The 23,666-nt window shown below is 46.0% G+C and overlaps 1 protein-coding gene across 2 annotated transcripts in view; it reads right to left on the bottom strand.

The window, feature by feature from the left end:
• TNPO1 (transportin 1) overlaps positions 1–23,666 on the bottom strand; it is a 1,741,771-nt gene that overhangs the window by 773,632 nt on the left and 944,473 nt on the right. For both annotated transcript variants that reach the window (XR_013607056.1, XM_078675276.1), the window contains exon 9: positions 7,612–7,672. Coding sequence is in view for 1 of the 2 variants with exons in the window: in XM_078675276.1 (XP_078531402.1) it covers positions 7,612–7,672 (61 nt within the window). In the remaining variant the exon portion in view is untranslated. The remainder of the gene's footprint in view (positions 1–7,611; positions 7,673–23,666) is intronic.

A 23,666-nucleotide genomic window follows, 5' to 3' on the forward strand; every position in this document is an offset into this window, starting at 1 on the left:
CATTTCTAGCAGGGTGAAGAACCGCAGTTGTCAGGCCCAAGCAGGAGCCACGAGGAAGAGAGTGATGGGTTTGACAAATTTTCCAGACTAAACATGGAAGGAGTGTGAGAAGCGGAAAAGCATAAGGCAAATTTCTCTGATCAGCTACTCCATAATGCATTGCCCATGGACTCTATGTGTGGGAAACGGGAGGCGAAGCTGTGGCATTTTGGGGTTCCGGAAAGGTATTGTGCCAGAAAGTGTTTCCGATGGTGAATTGCCCAATGACAAATGCTCTACAGTAGAACTAATAGTAGTGGTTAGCGAGTGCTGTCTTGTTTTTTGAGAGAATACATGTCCGTCATCTTTCTCGTTTTTATGAGGACTACTTTGAGTTCAATCTGCTGGAAGAAAGCCTTGAATGTTAGCAGGATGACCAGCAGCTCGAGTTAACTGATGTGGAGGCCCTACTGCTGCAGCGATCACATGAACAGATTGATCCTGAAGATGTACTCCCCACCCAGAAAGGAATGAGTCTGTGGGGATTGTCACCTGAATAACCCGGTCCAGAAAGGGCCATCCCTGCAGCAGGTTGTTGCTGCTGCTCCACCACTGCAGAGAGCAATGGGTCCTGGCTAGTATCAACCCTAGGCCCTCCCAGTGATTCTACGCTTGTGAGAGGAAGTGCGGAGCATGTGCAGGCGGGCATGCAGAACAATGGTTATGCATGGTACCATCATTCCTAGAAGGAACATTACTGTTCCGGCGATTAGTTGGCAATTTGGCTAAAAAAGAGGCAGTAGCTGCTGGAAGGCCTGCACTCTTGCTTGATTAGGGTAATCCTTGCTGGTAACTTTGTTTAGTATGGCTTCTAGACAAGGCTGAAACTACAGAGCCTGCAGGTGGGATTTGGCAGTTTTTATTGTGAATCCCAGTTTGTAAAGGAAGAAAATAGTTGTCTGGGTATGAGCGAGACAGAGCTACTTGCTTGCACTTTTGATCAGCCAAAAAAATCAGGATACAGGAATACTGCCCCGTCTAAGGTGAGTGGTTACAACAGTGGGCATTTTGCAGATATTCTGGGGGCAATCGTGAGCCTGAGCACCAACACTCTCCATTGATATTGCTGACTACTTAGCACAAATCACAGATCGCGTAAATACGCAGGGTGCATGGGTAAGTGAAAGCAGTATTCCTTTAGATCGACAGCTCTCAAAGTCGCCTAGATATAGAACAGGGATAATATTCGGCACAGTGACCATATGGACATATTCTGAGAGAATGTACTTACTGAGGGGCCTCGAGATCTGTCCTTCTTGGGAATGAGAAAATAAAAGGTGTTTATTATTATTATTATGGGATTTATTGAGCGCATGGCTGCCCTAAGGCTTCCCAGCGCTAGGAGGTCACATAACTGATAGGGGTTGGCCGTGCCTTAGAGGTATTGCTTAAACCACCAGGTTTTAATCGCTTTGCAGACTAATTCTTTATCCATCAACCTATATTCCAGTGGTAAAAAATTCCAGAGTTTAGGAGCAAGGTGGGAGAAGGATCTTCCTCCCCATCTCTCCCTCCCCATCTCTCCCGCCTGACCTTTGTTGGTTTTAGAAGTTCCTCCGTGCTTGATCGCAGCCGCCTATTTGGGATGTGAAGGGATACGAGCCTCTTGATTTTTTGGGGACCACTATTATGGCAAGCTCTGTGGGTGATGACCAGTATTTTGAATTTTATTCTGGCTTCTACAGGGAGCCAATGAAGTCCGATTAAGTGCTTTTTCACCGAGTCCCGAGCTTGGACATTGCACAGCCGCCTTGCAGCTGCATTCTGAACCACCTGCAGTCTGTGCGTTACAAATTTAGTTGCCCCCCAGGAACAATGAGTTTCCATAATCTAACCGCGAGGTGACTAAAGAATGGACCACTGTCTTCCTAAGCAGGTCGCTGCCACCTTCTTAGCCTGTGTCACCATAGATAGATCAGTTTCTAACCAGAAGGCTACATTTATTATTATTTCTGTGGGGATAGGTGGATTGCCTAGACAAGAAGGCCAGCCAAAAGTGGCATGGGTATTGTTTTACTTCTGAGAAATAGTAACTCAGTTTTGTCCCCATTTAATTTTAGACAACTTGTTGTCATCCACTCTTTGACTCTTACCGAGCAGAAAGATAATCTCTTACCATCCCTGCTATTGTTTGGATCCAAGGAGATGACCAACTGAGTGTCATCGGATATATCAAACTCCAGCACAATCTTAGCCAGTGGTTCCATGTACACATTAAAAAGCATTGGGCTCAATGAGGAGCCCTGTGGGGCCTCAAACCTCAGTGACATGGTCTTAGAGAGAGTATTATTCTCCTGTACTTGAAATGTTCTATCTTTCAAGAACAATGACAGTCTTGGTGTACCAATGGCGCAATGGCACTGGTTCTATTATGCACTTGAGGATAAGCGCCTGGATCTTTTCATGAAGAAGGTGCTGATATCCTGTAGGGAGGTTGTGCGCAAGATGGGATGTTTGGTGGGATTGCAGTAAGTTTAAGGCAGCAACTGAAGTATGATGGAAAGTACCCACTGGTCAGAGGAGATCTCTTCCCAATGTGGGAGAAACCTCAGTAGCCTTTCCCAAGCAGGTGTAGTGTGACTGTTGTGAGTGAGAGGGAGTCACTGCTTGCTAGAGCCTGCTCCCTTAGCCCTGACCCCTTTGGTTCTGCCTTTGGTGTTATTGCCTTGTAACCACCTCTTCGGGAACCTCATGTGGACTGCAGGTGGTATTGCTGCTGCCTTTGGTAAAATGTGGGAGATTCAGGGGTGTGGTTTCCCTGCCACCGTACGGAGACCTAGGAAAGGATTCTCGTGGTGGGAGCGCCTGAACGGTCCACCTCGCTGTGACTTCCTCCATGCCTTTTTTAGTTTCTCTAGCACCTGATCCACCTGCGGACTGAAAAGATGTTCACCGTTAAATGGAAGGCTTAACAGATGCTTTTGCACTTCTGACTTGAAGCCAGAACACTGAGGCAGACATGACACTGGACCAGGATGTTAGTGTTAACACCTCTGGCCGCAGTATCAGCTGCATCAAGGGCAAAGCGGATTGTGGTGATGGAGACAAGTTTTGCCTTAGCCACAAGCTCCTGACCGTATGGGTTGTATTGTTCGGGGAGGGGCGCGGGGGGATTCTTCCATTTTCTCTTAATGCGCCCTGGTGTACCTGGCAAGCAGGCCCGCACAGTTGTCAATTCACCAGGGCGTGGCTGATTGCACAGTCATTCTTTTGCCCATAGCATTGCTGTTTTTGCTCTACTTATCTGTAGGTGGAGAGTCTGCTGTACTTTGGGCATCAGCGCAGTTGTGCACCTTGTAGCCACCAGGGTGTCAGGTGGAACATGCCAGTGGGTGTAAGGCGAGTCACTGGGTGAGGATTTATACTTTGTCTCCCCTCGTCATGCCCACCCGGGGTTTGATCAGCTCCTGGAATGTCTTGGGCACAGTCTCTGGCATTCCTGTTATCATGGGGAGCAACGCAAAGGTATGCTGAGTTTTGGAGAGTGTTTCGACCAAGAAGTCATCACCTTCCTGGAAGACATGTATATCTACTTTATAGTAAACATCTGTTCTGTGCATGACCTTGTGATAGCAGCCATCATCATACAATGGGGATGGTTTTGCCAGATCCAGGCCAGGGTCTGTGTTGCCCAGGGCATCAATGCCTTAGTCATACCATGAGTGATTCCCACAATCCCGGGACATAGGGAGCATCATAAGGCTCAATGGGATGTGTTCCCCTTCCCCATTTTAAGAGTGTTGTGACGTCTGTGGTGTAGCTAGAGGAGGAGGCACCCGTGGTGGTAACAGCATGGGGAGGAGGAAGAGAAGGGAGAGCCGGGATGGGCTAGGGTCCCTGTCCTTCTATCTCTTGTCAAAAAAAGGATCCCCTTTGGATAATATTACGCATCCAACATGGATACTATCACAAACACACTCATTCTATACATACAAAAGTGAACAAGGAGGAAATGCAAAATAGCAAAATATAAAAATATAATATGCAATTTATACAGGGTAAAAGTTAAAAACATATCAAATATCAATAGCAATATATTTGACCCTATCAAAAATACATTCCTAATCAATTATTAAAAAATGACAGTCACAAAAAGCATAATAAAAACATTTCAAAAAAACATTTCATAGCAAATGGGAAACAGTGCGAAGGAAAATTGGTTCCTATTTAGAGAGTGAGAAAAAACACTAGTCATAAACGAGATCAAATGCTCAGTTCTATCTTTAAATTTCATTTGAAATCATTGTCTCCATGAACTTAATGTACTATCCACTCATATGGGCATCGACGCGTTTCCGTGGACAATTGATTAGTGGCAAACACCTTCCTCAGGAGAATTGTTTCATTCCCATTTTACACAATTTTATCTTTAATCACGGGGCCAAAAAGACCTCCTATGTTAAGCTTAGCGATGTTAATCTGAAGTCTGTCAAGATCTCGTAAGAGCCAATGGAAACTGCAATTCCTTTGTCATAAAGTGGACATCCACTATTTTGCAATATTAATAATCATGAGATCTAAAAAAATATTATCTTTGTTATTAAGTGACACAAGATTATAAGCGGAGGCCACAAATGTGTGGTACTAATCACTTCCGTAGTATTTGCTTGCCTCGTAGCTTCAATAAATAAAAACAGCAGTACCGCCAGCGGTCTGTCTTCAAAATTTAGCGGAACCCAGGACACACGTCTCCGGTCTGAATAGCAGGCTTCTGTCTCTTGTGCCTTGGAAAAGGTGTAGTTTGCAGGGCAATCCATCCTCAAAGGACAGCTTCCGCTTCTTTGGCAAAGTGTCCTGTGGCTGCAGCTGGGGCCTGGTAAAAGGTTTTCCTGTCTGTAGGTGTATAAAGAGCCTATTCTGCTGAGCATCAAGATCCTACTATATATGCTGAAGAATGGGTTGCTTAGGGTCCCCAAAGCTTGCTATCAATGGGGTCTTCTGCTTAAAGTGTATTTTTGTTTTCGCAGAGTATTTTTGCGGAACTGAAGATGTTTTCAGCATTGATGGTTTCAGTCTAGTCACTGGCTTTGGAACTGGTGGCGGCTTCAGTGCTGGTGGGACTTTTGCACCAGGGTGGAAGGGTCCGTTGACTCTGAAGATGGCTGCATACAAGACTTTGTGGTTGGAGAAGTGATCACCAAGAGCTTCGGCTCCAAGGCCTTCAGTCGTGCCAATCAGGGCCCAAAGGCAGTGTAGGACCAGCAGGATGTTGTTTAGTCTCTGGGCTGCACGCCAGACCTCAAAAAGGGGCAGAGTCCTGATGGAGCATGTGGTGTTTGTATGGGCCCTGGTTGTGACTGGATAACCATTCTCATGCTTTGAGTCTTCGAGTCTGGATTCTCCACACTGTCAATCAGTCGGTGAGCAGGTTTCTGGACTGGGTTTAAGTATTTGTATTACGGAGTGGTTGGCTTCCTCCTGTTTCCCAACTTAGCTCTCCCCAAAGATGTCCTTCGCTTAGGTCAGCATTGAAGTGTTTTCTTCTACCAGAGATAAGGCAAGCCTGGCACCTGGTCTCATCATGCTCAGGGGAGAGGTAGAGATTACAGACCTGGCTATATTCAGTCCAGGAGAACGTGGAATTACACTGGTGGGGAAGTACTGGAAGGGTTTCTTTCAATCACTGACCCAGCATTGTCGAACAAAAGGTAGCGGTGGCCAGAGGCAGGAGGCCCAAAAAAAGGAATCAAGGCCCTGGTTGAAGTTGTTGAGGCTGGCGCGGGAGTTGGATGAACATCAGCCGCAATGAAGAGGTACAGTGTAAAGAATGTCTAGAAACAACCATAGACTAATCGGGAAGATGCCCAGTGGAAGGCACTAATAGGCTAAAACAACTTTACAATGGAGCAGGTGCCCATGCGCATTACCAGCCCATTAAGGGGTCACTATACCTTGTGACTCAAAAGACTTCTTCAAAGAAAATCAACTTGCAAGATTCCCAGAGCAACACTATGTGTATAGAGTACGCAGCGGCACCCATCAGAGTAGGATCGGTAACTAACAAGAAAATAAAACATGCAAAAAGATGTGGGAGGGGGGGAATGAAGCAACAGGGACATGTAAGTAGCATCAGGAATGGCGGTGGGAAACCTAAGCACTGCTGGTGAACAAATGTGAAGTGGGGGGTGAAGTAATAACTGGTAGAAAGAAGATGGGTATAGTAGGGAAAAGCTACACATATGGCATAGGAAAGAATTGGGGAAAAGTACATCGGCAAGTGCAACACAGAGGAGGACATGGAGACAGAGCAACGAGGAGTGCAGAGGGAGCAAAGTACACATGGGAAACCGCTTGAGAACCATCACAGTGTGCATAAAACAAAAGAAAAAAGTAATAGTTGAAGAATAAATATTGATAGCAGAGATGCCAGCCAATCAAGGCGATGGTAAAGAGGCAATGCTCCATGGGAGGGACAAACAAGATTGACAAGCAGGGACACAAATAAGAATCAGGCAAATAAGAGTGACAGGAAAGTCGTCAACTTGTAAGCAATGGGTGGGGTCGAAACCGCTGTATGTTTTTGCTAAGCCAAAATAAGTTTGGCAACAGACCGCCATTCACTGTCTAGTAGGCTTGACCTAACCAGCTGCAATTGTCATGAGGGATGATTACTCTTAAATAATTTTCTTAGCTGCAAACTATAGAAGGGAAGAAACCTTTACTGTGAATAAGGAGTTATGCATTGCATCCAGTGTTCTCTAAACTGTCAGGTACTCCCTACTATGTGGCCCGTATGCCACTTAAACAAAGGTGTCTCCAATGTAATGCAAGCAACAAACTACATCCATTTTATCTGGCCTAGACAAAAAGAGCACTTAACTTTTTGTTATCCTAGAAGGCCATCTAATACTTGTAGAGTATTCATATTGCAGCATACCACAAAGTCTGACAGAAAAGCACCTATTCTCAAATCCCTACGGACACCGACTGCATACCCGCCAACTATTTCAAAACCTGGTACATCTTCAGGAGGGGTTCACAAAACCGATAGCGATATAATCACCAGGTTTGAGGCGTTGTCCTGCTAAAGCCCAAGGGTGTGGAATGCCATCCCTGTCAAAGTCCAACAGACAGCATTCATCCTTCGCCTTAGGAAAGAATTTACCCAAGAACTTAAGCGTGACTTGTTGATAATCAAATTAGTTTTTCCTGCCACCCAAACTATATTCTCACAACCCACAAATCTCTCCCATCCCCGGGCCAGTCCATTCCCATCCCACCTATTATTCCCCCAATTTAATGGAACCCAATTTTATTTTATACCTGAAACAGTTATCCTCTGCTTTGTAGTTAAGGTTGTGCTATATAAACTAATAAGCATAAATAAAAATGTTAGATGGCATTATCTTTTTCATCAGCCTTCAGCTTGGAACACAAAACTTGTGTAGCCAGCAGTCTATCAATGAAAACAACACAATAAAAATAAAGTTAGGAGTATGATTAAAAGTTAAACAATAATGTTCATGTAACTCCATTGGAAAAAGAGCTAAGAAATCAATACTATGAAAAAATAAATCACTCACTAAAGAGTACAATATGAAAAGTAAACAGAAGCTAAAGAAAAAATCTCACCTTTAGCAAAATAATGTCTATTTCGGAATACTTCATGCCATTCACCAACACAGGTATCAATCTACAAATGAATGAAATTTAGGGAGGTAAATATCCGCTTTGAAATGCTTTTCACAAGCTCATCATGACAGTTACTGTGCTTAATAAACTATTACAAGCAACATTTTACTCTAGTTTGGTTTATAAACATCCATTTACACTTCCCAGCAGACTAAGGGAAGTAGAAAAATACAGTATAACCAACATGCTGGTTACGTTGGCAGGGAAAGGGAGATTAGGCTGCCACCATTTTGGTAGAACTACATTGGACTCATCACACATTATCTTGCAGTACAAGGACATTTAAAATATGTACACAATAATAAATATTTCTGCTTTAAACACAGCAAATTGAGAAGCGAATACATGAGTTAACATAAAGGTAAATGTATTTGTCATCCTAGCTCTTCCTTTGCAAAATCTTTACTGATGGAAAACAAGGTGCGGCTGCCACCCCACTGCATAGTTCTTCCAGCACACCCTCTGCTCCCCCCGGTTTTTCTCACACCAGAATTCACACCCACAAGTTCACTCACTTCTTGCCACATCGCTTAGCTCCTGCCCTCGGACGCTTAGGTCCACGGACCTAGACTCCGCCGACCGGAACCAGATCTGTGTTTTGGCATTTACTACCCAGCAGTGTGCAAACAGCTACTTTGGAGTTGGGGCTGGAGTGCCTGCAGTATTACCTGGAAAAGTCTATGTTGGAGGACAGCACTGGGGTGAAAGCTTGGAGGCAATGCCAACGTCCCTGTAATACTGGTCTTCCGTGAACAACCTTAACTGCCCTTAATTGAGGCGAGTTGTCCAGCATATGATACATGATAAACAGCATCAATATAGGACCTTAAAGGTGAATAACCTTACACACCACTTACGCACCTGTTCAGCACAGCTGCTCCTCCGTATCCACCCAGCGCTTGCGACTGCTGACAGCAGCTGACAGTCGTTGGGGGTCTACTCCTGAGAGCTCCGGACCTAACAGCAGGCAGTGGATCACGGACTACGCCTACAGGAGATGGACTGGATGCCAGAAGCAGCAGCAGCCGGCCCATCTCCAGGTGCACTTGGGGAAATAGTCGAGAAAGCCCAGCTCAGCTATTTCACCCTCTGGCCATGGACAAGAGGTAGGGCATCTAGTAGATTTGTAGACAGAAAGAGGCACAGGTGGGTCGAGGTGAGAAAGATTTCTTGAGGAGGCGAGGTTGCTGCACAGTAGGGGCAGCACGGCAGGGTCGAGGATCGTGCATGCAGAGGTATCCATCCGAGGTGCGGCCTGCTCGACATCTGACTACCCGCCATTTAAATTGAACGTAAACCTCCAATGACTATTGTTTGTCCCCATCAGCACCCCGGTGGACTATTGAAGATTTTTGCAGATACCATAAAAACAGCAATTGGAGAATTGACAAGATGCCAAGAGTCGGTGAAGGTGGAATTTGCTTTTGGGGGGGGGGTGGTGGGGGGATGTGCCTGAAGAGTCTGTTACTCGTATCTTTTGCTTTACGGCCGGCCCTGGAATTGGGCTCCCAGGTGTTGCAATGACGTACCACGTCAGGTCTTGGGATTTGCCAGTGAAAACTTGCCGGAGAAGCAGTAGGGCTAAGGCTTAAAGTCAAGACACCACCTTGAACAAACGGGAGGTAATGGCAGTAGCATGGCATGACACTAATGTGCTGCTCCACAAGGTCGAGCTCAGGAGGAGGAAGAGCTAGCCTGCCTCCCCTGCACCCCATCTCCAAAATGACAGCCTCAAATGGCGATAAAATATCGACAAAATAGCAAAGTGAACCTACAGCAGAGCAAATTAATACAATAGAAAGTTTGTAAAAAAGAATAAAGAAAGTGAGTGTCAGTGGCGTTAGCACTGTAATACATTCGGAAAATGGGGCCCTGCGAACTCCAAAAGGTCCAATGACTGGTACAGTCGCCAATTGTTCGCGATCCATCAATATCCTAATGGCCCAAAAGCAGTAAAGCACACAAAGTCACTAGCATTCTAAGGATATAAGAAACTATTTTAACCAAGATAAAACAATGCCTTCATATACTTTGAAAGCTAGGGGTACAATAAATGGCGAGGGATTGGATGATACCTTTGATGACCTTGTATGTGCAAATGTAATTGTCCAAGATGAGAATGGGCTCCAGGAGCCAACTGGGGGCCAGCCGGTATTACAACAATCAGAACTGAGCCCTAAGAACAGCTTAGAATCAACTCCTCATGAACAAACAGCAAAACAGTACCCTTTGTTGCCAGTTGTCAAGATTAATAACATCCAATTAAGGGAAGGACAAGGGACAATTTCAGAGATTCCTAGTGGTGTGGGACATTTGTTAACAAAAGATGCAGGAAATCTGCCTTTTCCAGCTGTCATGCCCACTTGTTATCTCTTCTCCAGCATGTCTGATACTTCTCCAAGGCCTCCGCAGGCAAGTCCTATTAAAGAGGGGATGATTAGATCTGATGAGAGCAATTTGAAAATAAGGAATCTCTTCTCCTCAAACTCCCAAAAGTTACCAACACCGAAAAAATACAAAAAACCTTTTCAAAAGTTGGATCAAAGTATGCAGAAAATGTGCCCCCCTTGGCTCTAGTGGATCTGCCAGCTGCTTCAGAAAACTCAGAACAGATCATCACATAAGCCAATTGCACTCCGTTGAAATTACTCAAAGAAGCAATGCTTGCCAATGAGCAAGAGGCCATCCTGCATGCAGATAAACTAGATGTTCAAGTTTTAGTGTTGGAAACGCTACCCACACACAATGATGAGTTTTAACGGGGTAGACCCTAAAAACTCTCAGTTCAGTTACAGTCTGACAGCCGACCGTGCAGGAAATGTAGAAGAAACCTCTAGCGAAGTGCCAGAACTACCAGGGACGTGTGACCCATTGGCGCACCCCCTTGGCGACCACAGTGTGAAGATCAAAAACAGCGACTGGAAAGTCTCCCTGACCCAAATTCCCTATACAATATATGAACCGATGCTGGTCCTATCCTAAAAGCCACAGGATGGCTATACGCAAAGCGCTCCTGTCCTTGTCCTGATGAAGACCCCATCATGAGGTTCTCAACAACCCTTAACACCGGGGTCGAAACGTAGACCAGATCATATCGTTACTCTATACATAGGAAAGATTCATGGAATAAAACGGATCCTATGTGAAAGAGATAGACGGAACTATTTGATCTAAATCAGACTGTAAAGGCTATACTGATTTTCACTGTGATTGTTTTATGGTCACAACACCTTTACCCAGTCCCCACCTGTATCCCATCACACCTATCCTCTCCAACTACTCCTTTTTCTACATCACTATGAGCGCGCTGAAGTATTACTATGTTTCCATTATGTAATGATCCTTGATAACTGAAAGCTATCCTTATGAGGAACTATCAATCAATTGTTTTTCATTTGTGTTTGATTAAGTAAGTTATTTGAGTCAATGAATTAATTGATATGCTTGTATATATGGCTGTTTGACCTCATCATTTTTTGATACATATTAACACTGAATACTTAATTTCTACTACGTGCTGAAATAAATATGCACTATACCTATGGGCTTTTTTGATATATGTTACCCAAACGTGTTTACTTGCGACATTTGATGTTCCCATAAGCAATAGACTCTGACCATTGTTTACGTACCTACCCACACACAATGGACATAGAATATAAGCTAGATAAGTTGAATGACCTAATAATAAAAGTTCCGTTAGTGGCTAAGACAACTGAAACGCCTTGCTATTGTCTCCAATTAATGTATATGTTTGTCACCCTTAAAAAAAAATAATAATAATAATAACATTATAAATACAGGACCTAAAAAATACAGTGACTGACATCATCCTTCTTAAATCAACAAGCAAACCAAAACAAGGATTTAGACACATTGTTTAATCCTATCCAACACACTGGGACAACTGAAAGTAAAGAAGCTGTGGAAACAACTAATAAGCAAGCAAAGGTATTACAGGAATTAAAAGAAATCGGGGCATCAAAAGTATCACCACAAGCTCCTGTACTCTCAATGAAAAACAAAAAAAGTCTTAAAAAATTCAATAAGAAAACAATAACCCTGTCTGCCCAGCCAAAGATTTTACTCAGCTTTCAAAATTGATAGGGTCCGCCAGGAGCTCCATCAGATATCAGAGTAAGAAGGAGGACAGTAGTTCCAAATGTGACAAAAGGACAAAACCTATAATCAAACAAGCATTTGCAATGCAATAGGTCTCGCATTTGTGAGAGTTTAAGCTATTGGCATTGTAAATGGCAATGCCTTTTTTATATGTTTTAAAAATGAACACGTAAATAAAAGGCATTGTCCTTTACAATGCCAATAGCTCAAACTCTCACAAATGTGAGACCTATTGCATTGCAAATGCTTGTTTTTCTATGGCTTGTGCTGTGGTCCTATGGCACGCAGTCAAGCCATTTTTTTTTTTAAGTGCTTGAATACTATTGTGAAGGTTTGCAGAACTGCAGGAAATTGAGTATTGTTCTGACAGTCCTGGAACACTGACGAAGCCCCCGGGATCCCCTACTGCTGTGCCTCCTGTATAGTTAGAGCTACACGCGCTCTGTACCCAGCGGGAGCTCGCCTTTGCTTCAGCTGTTGTTGCTGGCATGCGCCCTCTAGTGGACCGGTGTGGGAGAAGAGCTCACGCGTGGCTGACGTCAGCGATGCGGCCGCCTGGGCTTGGATGCTGCTGGAGTGCGAGACGGGCGCGTGGGCAAAGAGTTGCTGGCGGAGCAAGGAGTTGTGCGGGGGCACGCGGGCAGCCGAGAGGGAGCCAGAGCATCAGGAGGACGCGTGGGTGAAACGAAGGGGGGAAAGGGGCACTTCCCGCTGCCGCCAACAGCCCTGGCTCCGGCGCTAGCTGCGATCCTCTGGACTTTACTTGGACTTGTGGCTGCGGTGCGGGAAGGCGAGACCTACATAGGTAAGGAGACCTGCGACCCCTGCGGATGGGACAGCTGTGGGTGCTGGGGGACGGTCAGATCCCCTGTTTGTTGTGCTTTTGCTTGATGGTCGCCGGTGCAGCAGAGAACCGGTGGCATGGGACGTCCTCTGCCCCTGTGGTGCTGACAGTGCCCCAGCCAAGCTAAAGGGGGTGCACGGGGACAAGGGGCATCTGTAGTTTAAGGGGAGTGTGTTCATGTAGAGGTCCGTGGGGTGGGTGAGCCCTTCTCAATCAGTGCATGCAATAGTGTGCAGACTTGGCAAACTGCTCACCTGTGATTCGGGAGCTCTCTGGCAGCAGGCGCCCTGGCCCAGCACATGGTGTCAGCAGTAACTTCAGGGTGGCACCCAAGGCTGCCCCTTGCCTCGCCCGAAACTGCCCCCCTGCCCCCTCTCTGGTCTTTAACAGGATTTTTCTATGCTTCCATTCCTGTCCAACGATGGCGCGAGTTTTCACAAAAGTGAAAGTGAAACTGCGTGCTGACTTGCCTCCCAAGGGGCACAGGAGATCGGTGCGGCGCGTTTACATTTCCAGTCCAGTCTGCACCCTGCGCGTGCCCATCTCCAGTCTCCCTTGAGAACCCTTGAAAGCCTAGTCGACGACAATATGCGTCGCCAGGTGCGAGACCTAAAAAGAGAAGGAGCCACAAATCACTGTGGCAACCCCCAACACATCCACTTTAAGCTCTGTCCTAAAGCAGTACAAGGACACAAATGCCGCTGGCCATGAACAGGAAAGCGATGCTCCACTAATCTCCGATTACACACAAATAGAAAAATTAGTAGAGAATATTAACATAGAAAAGCAGATCCTTCAGACTTAAGTACCCTCAACAGACCGAGCCTCCTTGCTTCTTAGGAGGAAAATAATTCTAAAATGGAATAAAAGCTCCAGCCTATCAAAAGTTATAACAAGCATGCCCTTATCCTACGCCCCCAAATCTCCAGACTAAATGGCGCACAAACAGCCGAAATCATATCAAATGCAATTGGAGGCTCACCTACAGCAGGTCTAGTAACAGACTGTGTATCCGCACGTAAAGGCATTTCAGTTACAAACCATACCCAATTCCTAATTTAATTCAATGAATGTCAGCTCTTATCTTGTACCCATAAGAGGCCTCATTGACATTTTAAATAGAGGAAATCTGTTATTGTTACTCTCAACGCTGCCAGGCCTGGGCATGATTTCCACAATGGATATAGAATCAGTGGCATTTAGACCACGCCGAAATTAAGATGCGAGTGAACAGCCAAGGATAGTCCTTAGGTGCAGAGAAATTAAAGCAAAAATTATGTCAGACAAAGTTACCCTAAAAGGATGAGGCATCCAAGTATTTGACCCTCCGTCTACTTACTAGACAAGTGTATTCTCAAACAGGCCAAAGAAAATCAATGAAATATCTGGCAACAAAACATCTGTCAGAGAAAAGATCTGCTCTCAAAAACGCCAGAGGACGTATAGGTTGCCCTTACGCTGGGATTTTGATAACTAGAAGCATCACTAATTAAATTTTGCAAATCTGCCCACAAGAGGGAACAAGCAATTATAAAGGGATTCACCAAACTGACAGCAACCAGAGTCCTTAAAACAAATCCTTTTGGACAGCCTCGACAGTCGAAAACTAATCTAGATGCAGTGCTCACAGTGTGCTCCTGGAATATCAGAGGGCTTAATTAACATACTTACAAGACAAGAAGAAACTAAGACTTTGCATCAAAATGATAAAGTTTGCCTACAGAAGACCTGGCTGACAACCAGCAGTTGCTGGCAAGATTTCAACAAACTATTCGCTCCAGCCCTGCCGTCAATAAATCTAGGCCACAGCTCAGGAGGGGTGGCTTTGCACATAAGTAAAAGCTTGGGGCCAACTATAACCCGACTCTACACAGGTACTAGCGATTTTGTAGTAGCCAAACTGAATTTACATCCACTTATAATATTTGCCAAACTAACGACAATTATTGGCGATGTTCGAGTTAACCCTCCATTGGCAAAGAAGAAATCACAGTTTAAAAGCATAGCTGCAATAGTGAGAGACCAGTGGATGAGCCATCCAGATGCTATGTGGATATTGGTAGGCAACTTCAACTTAAACCTACTGGACTTGGCAAGTACACAAATTTGGCAGCAAATAGATGACGCAGAATGGGATATTATGCCACTAAAAAAAGGACACCAGTAACTTTTATAAGGTTGGTGTCCTAGCTGCAACTCTTATGAATGACTCAGGCCTTCGCAGTATTAATGAAAGAATCCTGTCAGACCAACCAGCCTCATGTATCCGAATTTTCCAAAACTAGATGTCAACCCCAATATATAGTTTGGTCTCAGGGCAGCATTTCTCGAAAATCAAAACTTTTGGTGTGCTCCACATGGATATTCAGTGTTTAAGCGATTTTAATGTGTCAGCTTGAATATGCAAGTTGCTGTAAAGAGCCATTAAGTTTACTAGGATCGCAGGAAGAAGTAACACCAATCAACAAAATTAGATTGAATCAACAGCACCAGGATGAGGAGTGTGAAGAACTTAAAGGGTGCCTTTAGAGGATTTCAACTTAGTTTATTTATTTTGATATCTCTTTATTGATTTTAAACCATTACAGAAGAAACTGTAGATGAATCAAGCACCGTGTATAGGCCAAGGGTTACAGAGATCACAAAATAACATACAGCTTATTTCTGAGGTCTCAGCCTAGCTTAATTCTTTACATTTGTGTCCCAATCAAGTTCATCCTGACATTGCCAGATTACCCATAATTAACTTACATTGGTGCTGGACTAGATGTTGATTGGCGCTCATGCACCCTACCCAAACATCGAACTACAGAACAACAACAACAAAAAAAAACATGAACAAACAATCAAAAATCATGGTGGTTATATTACTGATCTGGCCTAGTGCTGGGTTGGCTTAACAGGGTTGGTGGGGGCGGGTCGGGGAGGTGGGGGCGGGTCGGGGAGGTGGGGGCAAGGCATTCTTGACTTATGACCTGTGGGAGAGAGTCCCCATCTATTAGATGTGAAAAGCTCTCCATCTGGGGTTAAATGCAAATAAGGGTAAGCCCTCTGACAGATACTCCACCAGTGTGGACCAGATATAGTGGAACCCCTTTCTTGAGTCATCTACTAGATCTGCCATTCGATCCATTGCTAGCGCACACCATAATCTAGCATGCCATTGCGTGAGGGAAGGGGCCTCTGCCTTCTTCCATGCCGCGGCTATTGCCGTCTTGGCACCACCAAGGCACAGCCACATGATAGATCGATCCCCTTGCGTTTGATATTTCAACCCGTGGTCCCGGATCCCTAGGAGAGTATGCTCTATGGTGGCTAGGATTGGGTAGCACAGGATCAGTTTAATTTGGGAAAGTATTTCCTTCCAGAATGGCTCAATAGAGGGGCAGTCCCACCAGATGTTGCTTAAGTCTCCCAAAAGTCCACAACCCCTTTAGCATCTATCTGAAGTGTTAGGGAAAATGTTTTGTAGTTTCGGGGGGTGTAGATACTATTTGTACATCATTTTATAATGAGCCTCTGTTAAAAACATGGATCAGTTATGCTTGGGAATGTCTTTGTGTAGGAAGCCCCATTGCTTCTCCTCTAGGGGGTGGTGAGGACAGTGTCCAAGAATTTTCGGTGTCGCTGGGTCGTTTGTGGGCTCACTGCCCGAATGAGGGAGTACAGATAGGAAATGGTCCCCTTGTTAGCCGCACCCGACTGCAAATTTATCGATCTGGAGCAAGTCTCTCGTTGCGACCAGCCACACCTGAGGTTGTTGCACCCAGTGTTTAAGCTGCAGGTGATGGTAGTCTTCTGTAGGTAGCAACTTAAATAGGCTTGCGCATTCCTCAAAGGTCAGTATTTCACTTTTTTGTAGAGGTCAAATATCATGACACATCCATCTGTCCCCCAACCCTCGAATGGTCTGTCCTGGAGAGCTGGGGGGAATTCTGGATTAAAGTGAATGGGGGTGTAGGGAGAATGAAAATTTGTCAGTAGCAATGTTCTAGTGAGGTTGTCCATACCTGGAGGGTGGTAGCCGTGGGGGTGCTAAGGTAGGCCCTTTGTCCCTGCCAAATGAACTTAATAGTCATCTTTTTCAGTTCAGCAAAAAGTTTCCTTTCAACCGGTATCGGTAACCCTTGAAAGAGATAAAGTAGTCTGGGGAGGACATTCATTTTAATGGCATTAATTCTACTCATCCATGAGGTATGAGCAGAACCCCATCTGTTCAGGTCGGATTTAAGCGGTCACAGCAGGGGAGGGAAATTGGCTTTATATAGATCAGTTAATTTGGGGGTGAGCTTGACACCCAGATATGTAATTTCTTTACGAGTGCAAGAAAAGGGGGGAGGTCTCCTCAATTACTCCCATCACTTCCAGAGTCAAGGTCAAGATGAGCAAAAAGGACTTAGATAAGTTTACTTTGAAACCTGAAGCTTTTTCAAAAAGATTGAGCTCCAATTGGATCACTGGTAAAGAGTTCAGTGGGTCAGTGATGGGTAGCAGGACATCATCTGCAAAGAGGGAGATCTTGTGTTCGTCCCTGCCAAATGTTACTCCCCTTATATCTGGTTTCCCCCTGATCCGTTCCGCCAACAGCTCTATGTATAGGGCAAAAAGCAGGGGGATAGCGGACAGCCCTGCCTAGTTCCCCGTGAAAGACAGAAAGAATCTGAGGCTACTCCGTTTACCATGACAGGGAGAGTGATAGTTGGCCCGAACCATACCTACAAAGGTTTCGCTGACCCGAATCGCTCCAGCATCCGAGTTGGAAAGGCCCAGTTGACCCAGTCGAAAGCCTTCTCCGTGTCCAACAAGAGAAGGGCTGCCAGGATGTTCTTTTTCTGTACTTTCTCTAGAAAATGTACGATTCTTCTGAAATTATCATGAGTCTGTCACCCCTGATTGGTCCAGGTCAATCAGTGATGGCAGTATGTCTTCTAATCGGCTGGCCAGAATTTTAGAGTACAACTTGGCGTCTAAGTTTAAAAGGGCAATAGGCCGGTATGAGGCGCCTTTATTAGTGTCTATTCCTGGTTTAGGGATAATGGTGACAAGAGCCTCCCCCATGGTCACAATGTCGTTAAAAAGAGTCACGAGGCAAGGAGTCAACTCAGGAGCAAATGTACAATAGAATTGAGCATTTAACCCATCCGGGCCAGGGGCTTTCTGCAATTTGAGCGCATCCATCACCCTCTGCACCTCCTCACTAGAGATGAGTCTACTGAGTTCCTCATTAGTAGTGAGAGAGACCTGTGGGAGTTTAAGAGTCAAGATATCCCCCCTGGTCCTAGGCCTCCAGCGAATCGGTGGTATATAGGTCGCAGTAGTATTCTCCAAAGGCGTTTGCTTTCCCCTCCTCAGTAAAGTGACGCTGGCGTCATCCACTATTTGTTTGACGTATTCTTTTTCCTGTTTTATTCTAAGCTGGCGTGCCAGCTGCGACCCTATTTTGATCCCTCCTTCATTCCCCCGGGCTTGTAAACGGAGGATAGTTTTTTTTACACTCTGTTGATCTATTCAGCCTTTAATTTCCCCTCAGTGTGACTTTCCGTAGGGTCTGGATCGATGGGCTATCTTTGTGCGTTTTTTCCGCTTTCTGTAATTCCTCATCTAGTAGGAGTCTCTCCCTATTCTGCTGGTTCTTAAGCGTGGTGCTTAACTCAATACACTTGCCCCTTATGACCGCCTTGACCACATCTCAATTATTCGCCTGAGATGTGAGTGTAGGGTCATTTCTGTCAAAATACTCTTTGATTGCTTTCCTCAGTTCGGCCCTGAAAAGTCTACCCCTACTAAGGAAATTGGGGAAGTACCACCTAGTATGTTTCGGGTGGGGGGCCGGCCAGTCAAAGACCATCTCCAGCGGGACGTGATCCGAGAGGCCGATAGGTTTTATAGGAATGAGGAAAAAAGAAGTTGCCCCTTGTCAAGGGGTGAAAGCCCCTCCATTCATCCCTTAAACGCAGGCGCTGAAGGGAGGCTTTAAGTGTCTTCCTGAAGGCACCTCCTGCTGACCTGTGCGGGTGTATCGTGTTTATTGCTTGGTCCCAAATTAAAGTTAAAATCCCCCAGTAGAACTAGGTCTCCTGTGGCAAAGCCTTACAGTGTTGAGAGGAATGTACCAAGAAAGTCCAGACGCCCGACATTAGGCGGGTGGACTGTGGCAATTGTACATGGTCTTCCTCTCAGTTACCCCCTAACCATCAGGAAACGTCCCGCTTTGTCTATTTTAGTAGAGTGGAGGTGGAAGGAAACAGGTGTAGAAAAGAAGGGCCACCCCATTCTGCTTCGTGGGCGCTGAGGAGTGAAAGATTTGTGGATAGGCTTTGTGCTTCAGCCTCTGCTCGTCACTTTTCCTCAGACAGGTTTCCTGCAGGGCCGGTATCTTAAAGTGATGGTCTAGCAGAAATTTTCATAGGCTTTGCCTCTAGTTGGGGGAAGTTGAGCCCCAGGACATACAATTTATTCACCATTCATCAATGTGTAATCACTACCACTGCACAACAAGATCCCGGCTCTAGTGTATCTCAGGGGGTTACCTCCCCTCCGACCCACTCCCCTCCGCCCTCCCCCTCCAGTGGCCAAACATTAACCCTCAGAATTGTGCACACCAGGATACAAAACATACATTACAAGTATAAACATGAACTATGAGCTCTGTGGTTACCTATCCCAGAAGAGAACCTCATTTGAGTATCTCTAGGGCGAGCCCACCTCCGCTTCCTGGGTCCCATCTGGAAACCCTCTAGGACGCTTCACTATCATCACATGTTCGGCTTTTACCTTGAACCAGGACTTAATCCCCACAAGGCCCAATAGACCGAGGGAACTTCGCGGCCAAAAAGTCACTGCATCTGATTCTCCAGGTGAGGTCCATCCCCACATTGTCTTTTGTTACCTTCACTCTTTACCCTGTTGCCTGGAAAGTTCAAATCGCGGGACTCTAATATGGGACTTCTGCAAGTGTTCTAGCTCTCCCTGAGAGTCACCCAGTCGTTTTCTTACCTCCTCGTCTTTGTGTCTGCCAGAGGCTCACGTTGCGTCGCTCCTGCGGTTGCCCTGCTCTCTCGTCCCTAGAGGATGACGCCTGGTTCGGGGGGCAGATGGTGAGACCGAACAGGTCTGCGGCTTCTGCTAACTCCGTACAGAGGAGGTGCTTCTTGTCCAACACGAAAGCTAGGCCGAAGGGGTAGGTCCACCTGTACTTTATTTGGCATTCTCGTAGGCCCTTTGTGACAGGCCGAAACTGCTGTAATCCGGCAAGCAGTTGGGCTACAAGGGGGTGTGTTGCATCACAGACACTGTATGGTGCGCATGCTTCTCATTATAACCAAAATATTCTTACATGATATATTAATGTTTGTTATTCTGTTTCCTTGCAGGTTGTTTTTAGATCTGCAGGTACCACTTTATAGGGTGCTGTAAGGGTGGTCATTACCTCACTTCACCTAGTTGTTGACCACCACCAAAACGTGTAGGTAGATTCTATTTGGTCCTGAAGAATTGCCATCTAATAGTTAAAAGGCCAAGAAACATGATGACCCATGTCACAAGCGCTTAACTTCACATCCTTAGAGTGGAGATACGCACCTTTCTACTTTTAATTAATTACTTTTAATTTACTTTTAACACATATAACACAAGCGCTTAACTTCACATCCTTAGAGTGGAGATACGCACCTTTCTACTTTTAATTAATTATTTTTAAATTACTTTTAACACATATAACATTTAGAAGTACACATGGGTTTAGTGGCATGAGTCGAGGCTTACTTAATTAAGAGCTCTGTTGTGCTTCATCGGGCAGGGCGTAGGCTCTTCGCATCAGAAAAACATATTCTGCAATGGCGGAATATATGGAGAGTGAGCTGAGCGTTTGTCAGGGAGGGCCGGGGTAGCGGAAAGAGAAGCGCCGGGGGAGCCGATCCGAGTGGGAATCTCAGATGGGCCAGCGCGTCCGCTTAAAAGGGTGAAGCTCATTTACTTACAGTTGGCCGGCGAAGCGATTACGCTGTAACCCCATGTGTACTTCTAAATGTTATATGTGTGTCAGTCATGTACGTTTATTTTTACGGTCATTTTCACGATAATGAACGAAAACTAAGACTTATGCGCACGCTACCATAGCACAATTTCCTGATAGCCACTATTAATTCCGCGCACTAAGGTGATCATTCAGATATAGCATAGCCCCACAAACTCGATTGTTGTGTTGCACGCACCCTGTGAGTGCGTCACCTAGTTGGCATATAATTACGATAAGCATAACGCATGCAGCTATGCACGCACTTATTGATCAATAAATATGCTTAGCATCTTCGGATGTCACTTTCTTCACCCGGAGGGTTTGATACCTCTATGGCATGGTATTTCACAATATAGAGACACTCCACGACGTTACAGGAGAGTAAATATGATCATAATTGAAATTTGCTTTTATCCTTTTCCTTCACAGGTCTCTTTTTCATTTTTTTGCCTGCTCACTTATTCAGTTGAGCACACACACCCCGAGCAATTTGCCTGTGGGCCAACAGGGGATCAGGACAGGGTGAGCCTTTTAGGGGGCCCACACCTTCCGTCTACCTGTTTTTTGGTCCTGAAGAAACCGGGCACTCGCCCACTGGTAGAAACATGTCGACCAATACACACCAACACATATAGAGATGAGTCGGTCGTAACTTACCTACCAACATCTCGCCACTATTTTTAACATTGTTCAGTTGCTCTATAATAAAGTTATATTTTTGAGTTAAACCAGGACAATTTTTAACATATTTTCTTTTTGCACTTACAGTCACAACCCGCTCCACTGTAGTTCAGGTGTCGAAGCACACCCTGGTGACGCTAGGCCACCAGGGTGGACCTCGATGATGAAGCATGTCACCGCTAGGCTGGTGAGTGAGGGGTTTTAAATAAAAGGATACATTTTTCCTTTTTTGCCATTCAGTCTACCCTCCAGACTATTCGTCTTATATTCTGTAGGGGATACTCCTCCTTTTGTTTCAAAAACATTCGTCCTAGGGGAATAGGAGTAATCCTGGTCCCATTTGTTTGTGGACAATCCCTTACTCTCTCCTTTGATTATTACGTTGCTGCAGGAAACCCATCTTATGGGTAAACGATGTATGGTGCTCCACCGTGGGGTCTACAAATTAGTGGCGCATGCTGGCTTTACATCTGGCTCTAGAGGTGTAGGGATCTTGGTAAAAAACTCCTTTCCTCTCACTATTCAGTCGACGTGGTCTGATAATAGAGGCCGATATGTCGGTATATCGGGGCTTTGGGAAGGTAGGACTGTCACGTTTTTGTCTATCTATGTCCCCCCAGCGCTACAGGCGAATACTTTTCTCGATTTGTGCCGAGTGTTTCTTACGCTGCCTGTTGGAACGATGGTACTGGGCGGGGACTTCAACGCTGTAATGGATGGTGAGTTAGACAGGACTCCCCCTCCCCCCGTGTACTTTTGCATTCCCGCAGATGGCTGGCGGATTTTGTCGCCGCGTCGGGTTTGGTGGATGGGTGGAGACTTCGGCACCCCAGTGATGTGGGTTATACCCACGCCTCTGCGGCGCACCACTCGCTCTCTCGGATAGACCATGTTCTATTGCCGGCGTCTCAGGTGGCCTCTAACCAGGAGGTGACTCATTTGGCACGCCGATTTGGCTTCGATTGCGGATGGGACAGGGTGATGTTGGTAGGGTTGCACCGATTAATGCATGGCGCCTGAAAGACCCTACTGTCAGGAAGGAACTTATGTTTGTCACGGGCCGTTACTTTAAGGAGAATGAGGGGTCGGTTACGTCGAAATGGTCCCTGTGGGAGGCTTACAAAACTGTCGCACGGGGGGAGGTACTCTCCCTAATATCCGGGCAGAAGAAGAAGAGCAGGGCGGAAATAGATAGAGTGGAGGCGGAGCTATTGGTCTTAGAAACCGCTGTCTCCTACGGGATTGACCCTGGGGCGGGGCACCGTCTCAGGTTGCTCCGGGATGAGTACAGGAACGCGACACGTGATAGAGCAAAGACGCAACACGCTAACACGCAGAGTAGAATATATAAACAGGGTGACAAGGCCGGGAAGTTGATTGCTTGGTTGGAAAAGGGCGATTGGGGTTCTCGGCTGATACCGGAACTGCGTATTGCGGGTATGGTGTCATCGGATCCTCAGGCGATTGTGGATGACTTTGCCCGGTATTTTAAGGAGGTCTATACTTCAGCGGGGGGCTTCACGGAGGAGGAGAATGCCGACATGATTCGGGACATCCCGATGCCGGTTCTATCTATTGAGCATAGAGAGTTTTTGGATTCCGCTCTCACTAATGATGAGGTGGCAATGGCCATCAGAGGGGTTCATTCTGGTAGGGCTTCTGGCCCGAACGGTCTTCCCATTGAATTGTTTAAATTACACGCCGACCGCTTGGCCCCGTACTTAAAAGACATGTATCTTGAGAGTAGAGACCGTGGCGAGCTACCTTATGATCAACGCCTCGCTAATATTGTGGTCATTTATAAGGAGGGTAAGCCACGTCTGGACTGCTCGTCATATCGCCCGATCTCTCTATTGAACGTGGAGCCTAAGGTGTTAGCCAAATTGCTTGCCGCCCGCCTGGTGAAGGTCATCACGACGCTGGTGCATCTGGACCAGTCTGGTTTTATGCCGTGTCGGAACACCGCCCTTAATCTCCATCAGCTCCATGGGGTGGTGGCAAGCGCGTCCCACATCCATGAACCGGCGGTGTTGTTGTCCCTGGATGCCACTATGGCTTTTGACAGAGTGGAATGGCCGTATCTTTTTGCGGTCCTGGAGAAGATGGGGTTTGGCCCCGAGTTTATCGGTTGGGTTCGCCTTCTCTACTCAGCCCCACGTAAACAACCATAAATCCAGCGACTTTTCACTTGGGAGGGGCACTCAAAAGGGTCGCCCTCTCTCACCACTTTTGTTCACCCTGGCCCTCGATCCGCTTGCGGCCTGGGTACGGTGGGACCGTTCGATCAGGGGATTGCGTTGGACTTCGGAATGGGAGGATAAGATCTCGTTG

The sequence above is a fragment of the Lissotriton helveticus genome, chromosome 2_1 (assembly GCF_964261635.1).
Source record: "Lissotriton helveticus chromosome 2_1, aLisHel1.1, whole genome shotgun sequence".
In the NCBI taxonomy this organism is placed as follows: Eukaryota; Metazoa; Chordata; class Amphibia; order Caudata; family Salamandridae; genus Lissotriton; species Lissotriton helveticus.